Source organism: Festucalex cinctus, chromosome 18 (assembly GCF_051991245.1).
Source record: "Festucalex cinctus isolate MCC-2025b chromosome 18, RoL_Fcin_1.0, whole genome shotgun sequence".
Classification (NCBI taxonomy): Eukaryota; Metazoa; Chordata; class Actinopteri; order Syngnathiformes; family Syngnathidae; genus Festucalex; species Festucalex cinctus.
In genome coordinates, this window is record NC_135428.1 from 6,737,390 (window position 1) to 6,754,698 (window position 17,309).

General features: G+C 40.5%; 2 protein-coding genes across 6 annotated transcripts; one reads left to right on the plus strand and one right to left on the minus strand.

Annotated features, from left to right (window-relative positions):
* Positions 1 to 71: 71 nt before the first annotated feature.
* Positions 72 to 10,739, minus strand: aifm1 (apoptosis inducing factor mitochondrion associated 1). 5 transcript variants are annotated; one of them, XM_077504051.1, is made up of 19 exons: positions 10,716 to 10,739; positions 7,848 to 7,978; positions 7,527 to 7,644; positions 7,407 to 7,430; positions 6,993 to 7,100; positions 5,930 to 5,998; positions 5,574 to 5,701; positions 5,369 to 5,499; positions 5,158 to 5,248; positions 4,905 to 4,989; positions 4,752 to 4,828; positions 4,532 to 4,640; positions 4,348 to 4,455; positions 4,187 to 4,275; positions 3,976 to 4,116; positions 3,527 to 3,669; positions 2,597 to 2,721; positions 1,260 to 1,447; positions 72 to 1,157 (listed from the first exon to the last, which is right to left on the minus strand). In XM_077504051.1, the coding sequence occupies exons 2-19, from the start codon at positions 7,932 to 7,934 to the stop codon at positions 1,086 to 1,088; spliced, it is 1,893 nt and encodes a 630-aa protein (XP_077360177.1). In that variant the 5' UTR covers positions 7,935 to 7,978; positions 10,716 to 10,739; the 3' UTR covers positions 72 to 1,085. The 5 variants fall into 5 exon arrangements, with proteins under 5 accessions (XP_077360177.1, XP_077360173.1, XP_077360174.1 ...); XM_077504047.1 differs by lacking the exon at positions 10,716 to 10,739 and adding an exon at positions 8,835 to 9,101; XM_077504048.1 differs by lacking the exons at positions 7,407 to 7,430; positions 10,716 to 10,739 and adding an exon at positions 8,835 to 9,101.
* On the plus strand, positions 10,192 to 17,246 carry gab3 (GRB2 associated binding protein 3). Its single transcript, XM_077504056.1, has 10 exons — positions 10,192 to 10,350; positions 12,206 to 12,506; positions 13,970 to 14,126; positions 14,203 to 14,648; positions 14,767 to 14,816; positions 14,914 to 15,157; positions 15,313 to 15,403; positions 15,705 to 15,795; positions 16,260 to 16,379; positions 16,458 to 17,246. The coding sequence occupies exons 1-10, from the start codon at positions 10,279 to 10,281 to the stop codon at positions 16,572 to 16,574; spliced, it is 1,689 nt and encodes a 562-aa protein (XP_077360182.1). The 5' UTR covers positions 10,192 to 10,278; the 3' UTR covers positions 16,575 to 17,246.
* Positions 17,247 to 17,309: the final 63 nt, after the last annotated feature.

A 17,309-nucleotide genomic window follows, 5' to 3' on the forward strand; every position in this document is an offset into this window, starting at 1 on the left:
CGCACAGAGTGCAACAATCCCTTGAGGTCAATGCATCCCACATTAGTTCCATGCGAGAATAAGGGGATAACTCTGATTTAAAAATAGACTTTATTTCAGCCTTTCTCCCAACAAGCTGCTGTGACGGCAGTTGTGACCATTACTCTGTGACCAAGAGAAACGTTTGGACCAGTAGTTCTTAACCTGGGTTCGATCGAACCAGAGGGCTTCGGCGGAGGTCGATACACACCCGACTGAAATGATTTGTGGTGATAAGCCCCGCTTGCCCATCATTGGCCGCAGGAGAGCACGCTGCATTACTCGGCCTATCTGCAGGGAATTTGGTGGGCTCAGCAGTTGACTTGTGATGGTATGCCATGTGATTTCTTTATTAGTGTAATCCCTTCGTGCTATGCTGAGCAAAAAAAAAAAATAATAAAATAAAAAAAAATTTAAAAAAAAGAAAAAAAAAAAAAGTGGTCGGACGAATACGTGCAATATGAATTCACATGTATCCGAACGTGGTGTTCCACACAGTTCAATTCTGGGGACTCTGCTGTTTTCTTGGCAGCAGTGTTTGTTTTAAAGTGCCCTATAAATAGTTAATTTTAACAGTATGGGAGAAAGAGTCCTAACTGCATGATTTGCAATCCCAAGTTGAGCACTTCTAGTCCAGCACAACTAGCTAGCTAGCTAGCAAAATTAAAGGAACATTTCCTTAAGCTGCATGGAGATGGCGAATACAAGAACACAGATTCAGAATTCTAGGTCAAGAGAACCGTATTCCATGAAAAAGGTTACTCTCCCTGTTCATTTTGTCCACCAGTAAACCCAATACTTACGTTTTGAATTTCATTTTTCAATAAAAGGTTTGGCGAATGCACCTCAAACAAGGTTAAGAACCACTGGTTTGGACAAAGGCGAGACAGTGCTTTCTTTGTGGGGAAAACTAACTTGGCCAGAGTACGGATGCTGGTCTATAAATTGAAGTTTCAGCTGTTGTATGAAAATAATTCAGGGAAATCATAATTTACATAAACCTTGATCAGACATTGTAAAGGACAAAGTTCACAAAATGTCACTCATTGTTGATGGTTTTCAAAGTCTTAATCCTCGTGGATGTTAAACAGCTTGGCAACTTCATTCAGGTCTGCATGCTCCTCTCCATCTTTGATGATCTACATAGGATAAAAAAATGTTTTAAGATAGAGAAAAACAATTGCATGATCTTGAAATGTCCTTATTTATTTATTTTTTTTACACTAAAAAATTCGGCTAACCTTTCTTGCGATGGGCATTCGGTTGAAAACGTTCCACAGGATGATGCCCACCACCACTTTGTCTCGCAGGTAGAAGATGACTCCTTTGCCGTAGTCGTCCTTGTGCGTCACAGCGGGGGCAGGTGTTGACGCGGCCACAACACTTGAGGCCACATCCTCCGTTTCACTCTCGGAGCGGATACCGGTTCCTGCAGCACAATTTCACAGGGACATGCCAAAGCTGTTAGTGTTCACTTGGTCCTAAAAATAGCATTAGATTCCAGGATGCAAACTTAAAAAAAACACAACAACAACAACAACAAACGCTTAAATAGAAAAAAAAAAAAAAAAAAAAAGCAAAATAGTACGGTTGGGTATCGTTTATCGTTTGGTTTATCTGATACCAGTGCCTTCTTAATACTTTTCAAACGGCGCTTAAACGGTTCTCAAATCAGTACCTAAAAAGATACAAAAACTGTAAAAAAAAATGTTGTCAAAAACAATACTCTTATTTGCAGGGTTAAATTGAACTTATTATAAATAAATGTGAAATGAGTCACTGTGTTAACTTGAATGCCAGAAATAAAAACATTCATATCAAAATACACCTAACTCTTCAGGTTACTAGTAGTAGCCCATTGTGATTAACAGCTCACAACAACATTTAACAAAAACACAGCCCGATGCAGGAGGTCTAGTCGAGGCAGAGAGGTCACCCAACCAACAATCTTTAGCTAATGTTTCTGTTGTGTCCCTGTGAACCTTTTACATACAAAAAACACGTTTGTCACTCACATACTGTTGAATGGCAACGGTGTTTTCTAACAAGTTTGCTAACCGACATTAACTAATATGCAAGGTTTCCGGTTGGCATTAAATGTGACTTACCTGAAGAAGAGTTTCCTCTTCAGTGTCGTCCATGTCATCAGCCATTTCAAATATACGGTACTGGCAGTGGGAGGGCGGCGTGTGTGGCTTTGTTTTATTTGTCTGAGTCTGACTGTTGCTGCTGAAGTGCTTGGATTTTCGGCACATAATTTGTCAAACATTGTTCACCTTTTATTTGGACTCCATGAGTCACCGAGTGTTTCATTCAATTTGAGGTGTATGCAAAAGTTTTACTCCACCTGTTGCATGTTGCGCGCCCAAAGTCATCCTTCATCAGTGAAAAAGATTAAGCCAAATATTCGACCGTTTTGCGTCATTTCAATGTGCTATGTAGCGCAGGACACGCAAGTTGACACCGGAAGAATAAAAGGGGGCATTACGTTTTCATTCGGTCTCGTACCGACTTTTGATGCTCAACCCTAGTTAGGGGTGTGAATGAGGAGATGGTGATATTTTATTACTGATCCTACCAGACTTCTCGGTGGCAGCTTTTGGTGTGTCCTTGGCTGTGGCTTTGGCAAAGACCCCCACAGTAGGCAAACTGCTGTCCACAAGCCCGATGGCCTCATATCCTACGTCAGGACCCAGGTCACTCCTGTTGAGACACAAGGACATCACTGAATAGTTCAATTCATAAAATTATAAAATGATTCTGATTTATTTAAGATGTGCCTGTTAATACGAACAAACCTGAGAGGCATATAAGTATTGGGCCACTTTTGGGCGGACTAATATGCATCTACAGTTACACAAAGTTTCACGTTTAAGTCGCTACGATTTGGGACACAACGAAACCTACATCGGAAGTTGGGCAAGGAAAGCAGAGTCAAAATGAGCAAGTATTGTTTTAACAGCCCAAGGTGGGTAACTTAATTTTACACTTGTATGACATTTATGAATGTTATAATTCCCGAACATAAGGATTTGATGACTGAGGCACTTTGACACTAGAAACGATTCATATACATAATTTCATTACATATTTAAAGTCGTTTCCAAATTCGACCAATAATGTGACTGCTGTCTGAGGGTTTACATTCTGCTCATTCTGATAAGGTTGTTTATTTCCCAATGACATGGCATGGTTTCATATATCAGCACCTGCTAAAACCATGCAGTCACGTCCGTCATCTGTGAAGTGATGGCCACATTCCACACAATGCTTGGATTTTTGAAACCCGTTTTCTATGCAATGTGGGCTCCTGACTCCTGATGCTTGGCCCTGAAACAGCATTTCAGCTATTCAAAGAATAGGAAATCCATTAAAACTTTACACAAGCTTGTGCTACTCTACTGCGTGCGTGTTCAAATCTTGTGGAACAACATAGATATGCTGCAATCACCTGGTATCACAAGCAGGAAAATACTGTTAAAGACTTCACTTGCTAATTAATACGTACCAAAACATAGACTGATGCCAGTAAGGCTTGTTGGCGCCCGTCATGTTCTCTCCCGCCAGTCGGCCGCTGACAACAGCGTGGTCGTGGTGCTCCACCCGTCGGCGGCCGAGCCTGATGTCGTAGAAACATGCGGCATCTCCTGCCTGAATGAAGAAAGAGGACACACAACAGCATGGATAAGAAATACACTAATAAAAAATATTTTTGTGCTATGACTTGATATCACCTCAAGAGGGTGCTGCAGTCACAAAAAAAAAAAAAAAAAAAGACCTAGACATTAACATTTTGACACTTTTGGACAATTCTTTAATGTAATCAGTCATTTAAGCAATCATTTTTAGTTTACTTTTATAAAAATAAGTTTTCTTAAAAAAAGACATTTGTTATATTGTTAATAATTAACTAGTACTGTAGTTTATTGACGCAGTAGTTTTCAAATATTAACTTACCACCCAAATGTTGGAGCGAGCTTGCAGCTCTGCATTGACACGATAGCCACCAAAGTCCGAGTCCACCTCCAGACCTGCCGACTTGGCAAGGTCGACGTTGGGCTCCAGGCCAACAGCTGCAACGATGTGATCCGTTTTCACCTACGACGTTAAGTATAGGTTGGGTAAATTTTTTTCTTAAGTAATCTCTTAACCTCTGAATTATACTTACCAATCGACCATCCTTTAGTTTTATTTCCAACTGATCATCTTTGCATGTCACAGACTTGACTAGAGCTTCTGAGATGACTTTTACACCCTCTGGAGATCAAATTGAGAATGTTATCTGATGGGGGAAAAAAATGTAGACTACAAAGCAAGAGAGAGCCAAACCTGTTTTGACTTTGTCTGTCGTCCAGTTGCTGAGATACTCGGGCAGAACTTTGCCCATGTTGCCCTTTTCGGGAAACATCTGTATCACCTCCAGACCAGAATCGTGAGCTGAAATGGGACAAGTAATGAGTTTGTTTGTTTTTTTGCATCCAGTGTTTTCTCCTCCTCATTATCTTTGTCTTACATCGCCTGCCGAGGGCACAGGCCAGCTCGCTGCCCAAGAAGCCGCCTCCGATGACTGTGATGGACTTGATGTTTCTGGAGACTTTATCTAAAGATCTGAAGTCATCAATCTGGAGTGGTGAAAATGCAGAACGTTTTTGTTGTCTTCATATTGTTAGAATTTTATTTGCATTATAAAATAAATGCTGACCTGGGACCACCTCTGGTGACTAAACACTGACCTTTCTGAACAAAGTTGTCCTCTTCTGCACCTCCTCTCCTGCTCGGTCGATGACTTGCAAATTTCTTGGAACACCACCTTAGGCAACGCGAAATTAGCTTGTACACAATGCAAATGGTTGCTCAGTGGACACAAGTACGCTGATGTGACATACCTGTGGCAATCAAGCACTTGTCGTATGAAATCTCAGTGTCGTCGTCTAGTTTGACTTTGTTTCCCCTCACATCCATGTGAACGACCTAGAACAAAACATTTTATTTTTTTAAATCAACTTGCTACTTCATATAAACACTGACCAAAGTCTGATACAGTGACACACACTTTGTCCAAATAAACTTATTTGTTCTTTTAGCTTAATATGCCTTAATTAAATAACTTTCATGCAAAACAAAACACCACCAACCAACCTTTTTTCTTGTGAGAACAGCCACGCCGCCATTTTCTGCATTACTCAGTTCTTCTGGAGTAATATAGAAAGATGGTGGTTGGAAGTAAATACTACAAAATAAAAAATAAAATATAGTCAATATCAGCTGATTAGTTTATGAAATACGGTCAGTGCAGTTCACTTTTCATGGTCAGAGGTTACAGTTGTTTTCTGGAAAACACATAACATGCCTTCGCTCTTTTCCATTCCACTGCTTGAAACGTAGACTGTCCGTCACAGCGGGGTCGTCAGAGAACCACAGCTCTTTGGACAGAGGCGGTCTCATGTACGGGAGGTCCGGCTCGTCCGTCACAATCAAAACCTGCTTGTAGAGGTCACGGTTAAGCTTTAGAGGCAAAGGACGTGAAGCAACTTTGGAGCAGAACGCAAACTCACGCGGGCGCCGGGGTCTCTGGCTCGAATAGAGCGGGCAGCGGCGAAGGAGGCGGTCCCTCCACCAATGAGGAGGTAGGGGGCGTGTGACGGGAGCGTGAGTGAGGGCTGTGCCGTGTCGAGTCCTGCAGCTAAGATGACAGAAAGAGAGTAAGAGAATGGTGGATAACCCGTACCTATAAACCTGTTAGGAGCAAAGAAAAATCAACCTGGGGATCTAAAAAGTCAGAGAGAATCAAGCTGTGAGAAAGGAAATGTTAAAAACAACAATAAGGGTAGAGAAATTAACATGGTAAAAAAAAGAAAAATCTCGCCGTTTCCGTGCGCATAAAAGACGCCAAATGCATTGCATGTCTTACCCTCCTCTACTCGCGGCTCAGCAAGTGATTCTGCTGCTTCTTCTGGCACCGATTCTAACACAGGTTCATCTGTTGTTGGGGCGATCCATAGCACGAGTTCAGACTTCAAACTTTAGACTGATTTAATAGGGAAGGCCACCAACACTAACATGAATACAGACCATGCATTGTCCAATGAATCATAGCTGGATGCTGCTCAGTTCAAGTAAATCACTTCCTGCATTAAGTAGTCCACTTGGAAGAGCAGCTTCCAGCTATGGCCAAAGAAAATATGCTCTAGAATTAAAACAACAACATAAAAAAAAAGTGTAAAAGTATGACACTGACAGAAATGTTGCATTTGATTTCAGGATACCAAAACCACATGGATCCAGTCATCAACATAGTTTGTGCGTATGAACGTGCAAAGACAGCGATTCCAACTGTGAAAGGTTAACATACTAGGTCAGTTGGACATACAGCTGAAAAGGGTAAATAAACAACCAGAAAGACCAGTGTCAAGGGGGAAAAATACATACGCATAAGGATTAGGACATGCAATGCACTAGGAGAGACTGCACAAGGCATTCTGGGATTCATATATGTGGGTATCATATCCAAAGAGTTGGAAGATATAGTGGAGCCACTAAAAATTTCAAATTCAATTCATTCTGGAATGCTGGCCAACAATTGCTGTTGATGTTTCATATTGTGGTAGAATGCTTGCTGGCCAAATTGCAAATTGTTCAAATTTCAAAACGATCTTGAAAATTTAAACAATATACAAGTCAAATTGTTACCATCCTGGGACATTTACTCACTTCACTGTTCAAACAATTTTTTAATTAATGAACATTTTTAATAATTATCAAAGTGCTATTCATATAAATTTGGTTGAGTTCCAAATTTATGGCGTGCCCCTTAAATTGCATTACCTAAATTTGCCAGGTGGTGTCGCAATATATTCCGAAACACAATAGGAGTTTCTGGTGTCATGGAAATTAGACTAAAAATGCTTCCTAAACTTTTAGACATGAGGCCACATTTCATACAGACACATTAAAAGGAAAACACAACAAATAACCTGGTAGAGGATCAGTCGTCTCACTGGAAGCTGCTGTCTCGCCATCAGGCACGGGAGGGCTCGGCTCTTCTGACGAAGGTGCAGCTTGAGGTTCTGACTCAGGAACAGCTAAGTGACACCCAAATACAATGGACTTTAGGACTCAATACGACTAAGTTAGCGGCCTGTTTACAAAAACAATGTTCACTTTTGACTGACACTGTTATATCGGTACACATTTAACATGTAAACCTGAGAACTGATCATTTGGCTACATTGTGTTAGCAACTGATCTAGCCAAATATTCACACAGATATCATCATGATGCAATACAATTCTACAGCACTGTAAACTACAACTACAGTAATACAAAAGTCGGACAATGGTCAAAATGAAACTTTTTTTTTATTATTATTATTACACTTAATCACTCACCTTCTGTTTCAATGGCATCGGTGGCTATTAAAATAGACAGATCCTAATATAAATCCTTGGTCATAAATAAAAGTCGCTTGCAACAACAAACAACAGCAAGTAAAAATCAAATGTTCTAACCAAGAGTTTCTTTCTGGACGCTAGTGGTTTCTTGTTTGGCGCTTTGATGTTGCCAAGACGCAATCGATGCAATTCGTTCGTCATATCTTTGTCGGTCTTCTTTGAGATGTCTGTACACCTGGGAAAACAACAGGAAAAAATAAATAAAAAATAAAACAAGACATCCTCACCTGTATTGACTGCCAATTTGTACAAAAAGGCAGGATTAGAACATTTTGGAAAAACGTTTAAAATTATCTTGGTCTCACATACTATACATAATAAATGGCATATGAACAGGGGTGTGTAGTTTTTATATTCAGTATAGATGAGCTTACTCACATATACTCCTCCACCAACGCAGGCAGCTCCAAATACAAGGACATACAGCTGGGTCCCCCCACCACCCCCTGTAGGTCTTGTTGCCATGTGAGCTGCAGGGACATGTCCAGGTACTCTGACATTGTGCAAACCTGAAAGCAAAAAGTGAAATAGTGATCAGTTTTCACAAATGCTATCAAGTGGTTAAAGACCTAACCATAAATATTTTGGGATGTTGGTGAAAGACTGGTGTACACTATTTGGGCTACTACTTACAGTAAGACCTTCTTTACATTTACTAAAATGATTGTCCATCCATTTTTACAAAGTACATGAAATTTATGAAGACAGGCGACACTGTTGGGTAAAGTGTGCCTGTGTGTCCTTATGTTGCCCATAATGAGGTGTAGAAATTAGGCAAACAAAAAGTTCAGTATTTATCTACTCTTCATTTTGTATCAAGTCAGATGCTTTTGAACTAAATTTGTAAAATTGTGCACCATTAAGCGGTTATTTTGTGACCCGTTTTGGGCTTTTTAATGGTTCTGACCAAATCATTTCAAAATAAGATACTGCCTACGGGTCAAATCATCGATTAATTTTGATAACTCTAGTTCTAATACATTAAATGACAACAATAGAAATAGCTGTCACACCACACCACTGCACACTACAAATATAAAAATAATCATTTTGTTACGTTACGGCGTCACATCTCAAGTCTCCACGTTCACGATAAAAAAACAAACAAACCAGCGACTTTCAGGCGCAACGCAGTACTGTATTACATTACCATTAACTTCAGGTAATATCAGCGTTCGCTTGTTGGCTACTTTAGCCCTTTAACGGTGAATTGAAGGTCACACTTCTACCTATAAGTCGCCAAATTGGTTGCATGGAAATGAAAACCAGAAATCACAGAGCAATAACAAGTACCGTTAATTAGCTCGCCGAAAACGATTAACGAGCTAATAAGAATAAGGCACGCTGTTGTAAGTTTTTGCATACCTGTTCTCCTCACATTTTGCCGACACAGTGTTGACGAAGCTCTGGCAAGAGGAGCAAGCTTTCTCCACACGGTTCTACATTTGAGCATTGTGGCGACTTCGCTGTTATCAATTCTTACTTCACTTGCCGACCTGTCAGGTAAACGCACTAGTGCTACTTCGTTAATCTAATCCTAACACCGCCTGCACGCAGTCCTGCTACCTGCCGCGCTGCACAAGGCCAGAGACAGGTCACACGTTCCAGTCAGAGGAATCATGGGTAATCGTAAAGATCTTAAACGTTCAAGAGTGACTGCTTGGGGAGTTGATGACTAAAGATGGCGCCGTAATTTGTTCTGTTAAGTAGCTGCCCATAAAGTCAGAAATAATATAGCGTTGTCATTTATCCACAACTTTATTGTTCATTACTCAAAATACAGAAAACATTCAACCCATTTGAATTTAATTTCAGCTCAACGCTGTGTGAACTGAGTTACACGAAAATATGATCTCTTCTTCGAAGATCTTTGCCTTTACGTCATTAATATTCACAACCGTTTTGATTGGACCAACGTCCACTCTGAGCCAATGAGAGAGTAGTTTCCTTATTGAGTAGAAACCCGCCGCACCCCGCCTCTGGAGCGCGTCTTCGCATGCGTACAAAGGCGGCCATATTTAAGCGGTACACGTCTACGTTGAAAATAGTAGTATGGTTGTGACTTACTCACTGGGGTATCCTAGTGGTTGAAATATACAATGAAACAAACTATTACAACGATGGTCTTACGTTTGACTTTTAGTTATTTCTTTAATGGGGGCATCTCAAGCAACAAACAGATGGGGATACAAATGCTAATTAAAATATAAAGTCAAGTCAAGTCATCTTTATTCATACATACATAGTGGGCTATTCTCATATAAAGTCAACATTACTCAGTCACTTGGATTTGTTTTTTTCGCTTTTACTTTAAAATGGGTGTTTTACAGGCATTGTTATGATGTCCAAAATGCCTGAGTGGGCCCTCATGTAAACACATTAGAAAACATGTGAAAAATGCAGGTGCAATATTTTGTAATTGTAAAGTTAAACTGAAAAAAAAAAAAAAAACTCATTATTTTGAACAAAGATATTCTGACATGTCATGTACGAGAGAAAAGTACAATGCATTCTGTATGAGGTTTTGCAGGATACCAAGTTTGTCTCTTATCAGTACAACTTAACCGTCTCCTGCTTGTCATAGTTTTCAGTTTTTACTTGAAAAGCTCCATCCCTTCTTGGTAACGTAAACAGATGATTCTCTCGCTCCCCTTCTCTCTGTCAGTGTAATCAATTTTTTGGACTTCCTCCTTTTGGAGTGCCTGGGCTGAATACCAGAACACAGGATATGCTTGCTCTCAGTTTCACAGCAACAGCAGCAGCAACAGCAGCAGCAGCAGCATAGAGGACGACACGCTCTGCAGTCAAGATGAGTGCTGGGGATGTGGTCTGCACTGGCTGGCTCATTAAATCTCCCCCGGAGAAGAAACTCAAGAGATTTGTGAGTAGAAGCACACACTGAACACTGGTTTTTGTGTCATACCACTGCGGCATTCTAATAGTTAGAAATGCCATCCTCTGCTATTGAGCCTTGTGCTCCAGTATGTTTGTGTGTATGTGTGCGTGTGTGCATACTATATACAGTATGTATATTAAGGATTGGAATTATCCATGTATTCTCAAGCCTTTTTCTATTCTTTTCCTCCTCATTCTTGCTATTATTATGACCACATGCAATTATGACAGAAGCAATCAATCACAGATCATGGAAAACAACTTGTACAACAAACAAAATCATTAACAGCACATCGCCTTGATCGGCGTGCAGTTGTTGGGGGTCATGTGATCTTGGGCTTAGCCACTCACCGCATGTTTTTGGCGCAAGGAGCACATTTATTGTGAAACATGGGAAGTCATGTCAGCCCAGCCAGACATCAGTCATGAGCAGCGAGCAGAAATAGTCCCGCTTTTTGATGGGCTGCTTGCACTTCCTCTGTACGAAGTGGAGGAAGAAGAGGGAAATTTGTCAGTGCGGGTGGAGGTCTGTGTTGGTTGAAGGCGAGAAAAAGAAACTTATTGAAGGACACCAGAGTAGTTCTGCTGGCGCCAGATGACAGATTCCATGCATGTTGATGAGTGCAGTGTGTCTTGTTATTCAAATACTGTCACCAGTATGAAAATATCTGTTATCTTGGTAAAACATATTTGGGAGAATGGAATCAGATGACATAAAGTACAGGTAGGGAACTTTGTTCCTATCAGATGCCAGTTTAGGTTATATAAAGTCATCCATGGGCCATATTAATTTTATGAAAACATAATGCAACAATTGAAAACAATTATACTTCTTCCAATGCTCCCACAGGCCGTATATGGCCACGGGCCATTTCTCAACCCTGATAAAAAGTCTAACCCACAGAATGTGTATCACCACAACAACTTTGTATTCACCAACCACCTACTTTTGTCATATTGTTTGTGGTTGACCCTCAGTTACAAGTTCAACGAACTAGAAAGACACCCATCATCTACTCATTATCATTAAGGCTTCCATGTATTAAATAATTTAAATTAAATCCAGTCATCTGCGTTTTTAGTATGATCTACTGTACATCAAAATTCAACGGGCCTCTTATTTGGCCGATACAAAGTCCCCACAACCCCATAATCCTTTCTGGAATTAATTTCGTTGTTATGCTGGCTGTTCGTTGGCATGCTTCTCCAAAGAAATTAGAAAAGTAAAATTTTCCTCTCAAACTGCAAACTTATTTTTTTAAAGCATAGTATTGAAATCTCCCAAATTGTCAGATGGTCACCAACAACATCATTCTTGTTTTCCTATAAATTGGGCGGTGTTGATAGTAATTGTGGTTTGTCTTACCACTTCCTGGCAGCAACTGACATGCAGGAGCAGATAAGCTACCCCCACACAAAGAAAAGAAGTTGATGAAAATGAAGCCACAAAACCAAGTGTGAAAATACTTCAAACAGAGCTTGGGACTCACATCGAATATGTAGCTCTGATAGAAATATTGGTTAAAACTCTTTTTATTATTGTTTCCCAATTAGAGAGAAGTCATCAATTCTCGAGAAGTACCTCTTTATTTTGTTGTGTTAAACATTTTCTGTCAAATATAGTCAACTTCCTCTTCTTTGCGGGGAATTTGAGCAAAAGGTTCCGCTTAGTGACTGTATCAAAAGCAAATTTAATTTAAAGTTGTCAAGTAAGCTGTGATCTAGTTCTGACTAAAAAGTTGCTGATGGTGTTACATTACTCTGCTGGGAAACTGTTGAATGTATGACACCCAGAATTGTATTAAACAGGCCAAAGAACTAACCCACCCTCTCCCCTACAGGCATGGAGAAAACGTTGGTTTGTCCTGCGAAGAGGTCGCATGAGCGGTAACCCCGACGTGCTGGAGTACTACCAAAGTAAGACTTCTAAAAAGCCAATCCGCACCATTGACCTGAAAGAGTGCGAGGTGGAAATGCTGAACGGGCAGCTGGGGATAAAGCGCGACTTCCAAGAGAAGCATCTCTTTGTGGTGAAGACCTCCGCTCGTATGTTCTACCTGGTGGCCAAGACCGAAGAGGAGATGAACAGCTGGATCAGCAGCATCAGTCACATTTGCCAGTTTGGCAACCATGAGGAAGCAGGTCAATGCAAAAAATCATTCTTTCCATTCTCATTTTGACTTAGCAAATTATTGGTCAATTTGAGAAGGAGGCCAAAGGGCAACATGACGATGGAGTGACTATCGTGGAATTATTATTGCTCAACCTGTTGCATTAAACAATAAATAAATAAATAAACGCCACTGAGGGTTTCAGCAATAAGAAATATCATTTTTTTACGATAATGATTATTGATTATTATTAATTTGTAGAGGTTGAATCGAGGCAACTGGACTTTTTTTTTTTTTTTTTTTTTTTTTTTTTGCTGTCAACGTTTCACCTAGATCAGTGGTGTGGTGTTCAAACTATGGCCCAGTGGGTATTTGGAGTTCGCTGTCCGTTTTCTACCGGCCCTCAGCATATATATAAAAACACAACTTTTGACACAACCTGCAACTTTATTGGGTACTGCGGGTGTTGAAAAAGTGAAAAAGTGTTGGAGGTTGGTCGGTTGCGACACCCACATGCACCATGAGTGTGACGCACCTGGCAACTAAATTAGACTTTTTCCAGATATGTAAATATGTACAACTAAAACCTTAGCGGTATTTTTCTTTAAAATAGTTGAATACATTTCAGTTTCACAAGCAAAAATGTTTTCCTCCACTTTTTGCTGTTTCTGTCCAGGTCTGATTTGGGAAACCACTTAATTAATCTATTAATGATTAACTAATACTTTCTAGTAAACACTGCTTCAAAAATTGCCATCTTATTACCGATTACTGTTGCTTTGGTTCTGAATGTAGAAATCTGCTCAGGACAGGAACAGATCTACTCTAGTCAGATACAAGACTGTGGGCCACCTCAAAATCATGAAAAATAAACAAAAACTGACATAACTATAATACAGAATTGCTAGATTGATTTGTTTCAGCATGTTTTATAGCCGGACAAAGTGCCTTTTGTATCCTTTTGATTTTTCTGTATGGCAAAAGTTTGGACACCCCTAATCCAAAACTTCTTCTTCAGTTCTTTATTTTGGCTATTGGTTGACAAGTCAAGAGTTCAGTTTCAAGGCCCCTTATAACTAGTGAAAAATAAATTGTAAAAGCTTGCACTGCACATAGTTCCATTTTAGTTTAAACTCTTTTATGAGAGCATTGAAAGATTTTTTATTTTTTTTTGGTGAGCGTGTTTTGTTTTCTTACTTTTTTAAAGAAAATCCTTGAATTTCTGAAGCCGGTCCAACTTGACGACACAAGTGGCAATTATTCAAATAAAAGAGAGAGCGACAGCGCTCTCACCTTGATATACTCAGAAAAGAAAAAAAAAAATCCAATGTACTTGTTAAATGTTTCTGAATTCAGATAAGGGAACATTTGCATGTATTTTTGTATGTGCTATAGTTGCACCATTTTGCCTTTTGGTGTCACTCTTGTCCCCTTCGTGCTAGTAAAAACTCAAAAACAACACATTCTCAGTGCCACTTGTTTTGTTGTCAACAGGGAGCTCAGAAGAAGGATTTCCTTGCACTCCAACATCAATTCAGCCGTCAAGTGACAGCTCTGACCGGGTGTCTCTGTCAAGTCAACAAGACTCCAGTCATCCACCAGATTATCTTGTCCTTTCGCAATGTGAAACAGGGAGTGGAAGCACTTGCAGGCATGTGAAACCTCTCACACAGAATCACAGATAATATTTTGTATTGTCATTAATTCTGACGTCCTTGTATCTGCAGACATAGCAGCTTTTCAAACTCAGAGACGTCTTTGGAGCAGAAGTCAACAGAAGATGTTTTCAAGGACATCGTGCCCTCACCCAGCAGTGACTCGTCGTCATTTCACTGCATTTCTCAGTTTCGCCTCAGTCCGTCCCCTTTCGCACATGGGAGGCTGAGCAACCCTCCCCTCAGCGCTCCATGTACGGCCCTCGCACCATCTTCCTCCTCATCTCCGCTCCATCTCTGCGCCATGAGTGTCTTCCAGTTTGACAAGCCGTACTCCTGTGCGTCATTTGAGGCCGCGAATGACAGGCAAACACCTCCTCCGCTGCCACCTAAGCCTAACCATCTGTCCGATGAAGGCATTCGCAGGCCGAGGGCAATGAGTGCACGGCATTTCCCAAAACATGCCGCGCTGCTTTCCCGGAGGACATCTTTGTCAAGCCTGGACCATTTCACAATTGGTATGCTTTGATAGGAAAATCCAATTGAAATTCATCTTGGTGGTATAGGGAGGCAGCGTGCAAGCTAATGTGGCCAGATGGGAAAACAATTTGTATTCAGCAATTTATCTTTTTCTAGGAGATGCTGACAGCAGATCAACAGTGAGCAGAAGGCAGACTCTTAATTTGGTAAGACAATCCTGCCATGGGCGGCACAAACTCAGTTAGACTTGAGGCCCACACAGCTCCAGGGGTGATGGATTCTCTTGTGATCTCTGTCTTTCAGAGAGCCTATCTAAATACCGCACAAGTTCAAAGCCAGCATGTTGAGTCCTACATCCCCATGGTTGCCCCATCTTCGTGTGTTAGCGTTGTTGAAGGTGACGGGTACATTCCCATGAGTCCCGTCAGCATCCCCGATACAAATAGCAAAGTCAAGGCCGCCAAGACTCTCAGCTCCCTCATATGCCAACCTGGAGAACTTGCGCCACCTCCAATACACCGTCATCTCAAACCTTGCTTGAGAAGAGGTGAGTGTGACAGTGGACTGAATGTTTTCAACTATCAGAGTAGTCGTTTGCAGCGCTTTGCTAAAAATAGACGGTTGTAAAAGCAAATGTCAGACCTCTGTTTGCATTTCAGACCACGTTAAATAAAGACCTCGTTGTGCTCTCTGGGTTCACAGCTCGACCGCCACCTCTTGATTTGAGAGGCCTCTCTACAATCACTGAATGTCCCGCTCACCATCCATTGAGCAGAACAAAGACGGATTCGTGGTGAGACTGATTGAAACTTGCAGCTTGGGGGTTATTAATGCATTTTATGTCATTTTTTTCATCCTTAAACTTTGATAATGAAATTGTAAAAAGTTTCTATGCCCTGCGATTGGCTGGCAACCAGTTCAGGGTGTACCCCGCCTACTGCCCATAGCCAGCTGAGATAGGCTCCAGCACCCCCCGCGACCCTTGTGAGGAGCAAGCGGTTCAGAAAATGGATGGATGGATGGCTAAAGAGTTTCTATTGAAAGAGAAACTGAAACATATTCAACAATTTTCTTTCTTTCTTATTTTGCTGTAGTTTCAGCTTTTCTGGAAAGTGTTTAGCTCATGAGGGAAGTCTTGAAAATGGGGATAAGCCAAGAGAGGAGGACGGAAACTGTGCCACAATGGTAATTATACCAATCAAAGGAACAAAGTATTCTAGTCATGTTCAAGTATGTGTAGGTTGCATACATTTTACCCTAGACTAAAAAACAGGTTACAGAATAACATAATTGTAATTCTAATAATTTTCCATGATGACATTTTCAATTTTTTAAGATAATAACCGTCATCAATATATTTATGTCCCAATTCAATCACAATTTCTACAAAAAGAAATGTCTAAAAGTGCATGTAGAATACAAAACAGTCATTAAAACCTAAACCAAGGCGTATTTGTGGTCTTAATCCTACAGTTGTTGCCTGGCCATATAAAGTATAACGGAAATTGTGCATTTTCTCATATCAATCGCATAATGTTTGTTTGGCCTTTTTGTCTTGTTTTAACTCAATAAAAGCTCAACAGCTGCAATAGAAATGCTTTTCACGTACCATAAACTTGGAACACCTTCAGCTATTTCTCTGTTTGCAGGAGTCAAGAAAACACTTCTCTCTCAATCTGGAAGGAGTTGTTCAACCCTGGGCAAGAAGAACAAACCTTGACTACTTGTCATTGGATTTCAACTCAGCTTCTCCTTCTCCTGTACAGAAGGTATAATATAAATGAGACAACCACAGAAGAGTGATTCAACATGACCTTTGACATTTACCTCCTCACGTGTCACCACAGAAGCCTCTTCTTTCTGATGAACACCGAGTGGATTACGTGCTGGTGGATGAGAAGAAGACTCAGGCACTACAAAACACCAAGATGGAATGGACAGATGTGCGGCAGTCCAAAACATAAGAGGAAACGTCACCATCAACCACATTTGCTTGGTCTGATATTAACCCAAAACAATACTGAAGGAAAATCCTCAGCGTCTTGAACTTGCACTGGAAAAATGGACAGTAAATCTGTTTTATTAGTTCTCATCAATCTGAAATGTAGCAGAATATTTGTGTTTATATTTGTGGAGAAATAAAAAAAATAAAAATAAAAAAATAAAAATAAAACGCACGCACCCCCCCCACCCCCCCCCCCCCCCGTCAACACACACACACACAAACACACACACACATACACACAAACTAATGTTTACAGGTAAAGTATGGACAATTTTAGCACGTTCAAGAAGCATGTCTGAATGCCTGGAGCCAGAATGTGCAGAGAAAACTCACACAAAATGAGGAAGAACATGCAAATTCTATGTAGATGTGTGTTAAAGACCACTCAACTGTCAGACATGTGCTCAGAACTCTACCACGATCTTGGACGATGACACATGTTTAAAAAACAAAACATTAATCAATGTAATTGAGAACTTGACTTACGGATATATTGGGGATTTACATTAGATGTAAAAAGTCTGCACACCCATGTTCACATGTTTTGTGATATAAGGGGTTGTCCTTATAACTTTCAAACTCACGTTAAATGGGAGCCATATTAAAGTACTTCTGACATTCTGGTACATGACCTCAACATAATTCCTTCAACCTTGTGTTTAAGGCCCAAGCATGATAGTACCATGGTGTTCTT

Bases quoted from the DNA above. Each gene is read 5' to 3' on its own strand.
- gab3 (XM_077504056.1), top strand. From the start codon at position 10,279: ATGAGTGCTGGGGATGTGGTCTGCACTGGCTGGCTCATTAAATCTCCC. The intron at 14,817-14,913 runs GTAAGACAATCC...TCTGTCTTTCAG, and splicing joins GAAGGCAGACTCTTAATTTG to AGAGCCTATCTAAATACCGC. The intron at 15,404-15,704 runs GTGAGACTGATT...ATTTTGCTGTAG, and splicing joins AGAACAAAGACGGATTCGTG to TTTCAGCTTTTCTGGAAAGT.
- aifm1 (XM_077504047.1), bottom strand. From the start codon at position 8,922: ATGCTCAAATGTAGAACCGTGTGGAGAAAGCTTGCTCCTCTTGCCAGA. The intron at 7,979-8,834 runs GTATGCAAAAAC...TTTTGCTTTCAG, and splicing joins GCAAAATGTGAGGAGAACAG to GTTTGCACAATGTCAGAGTA. The intron at 5,999-6,992 runs GTTATTTGTTGT...CCCCAACAACAG, and splicing joins GACGACTGATCCTCTACCAG to ATGAACCTGTGTTAGAATCG.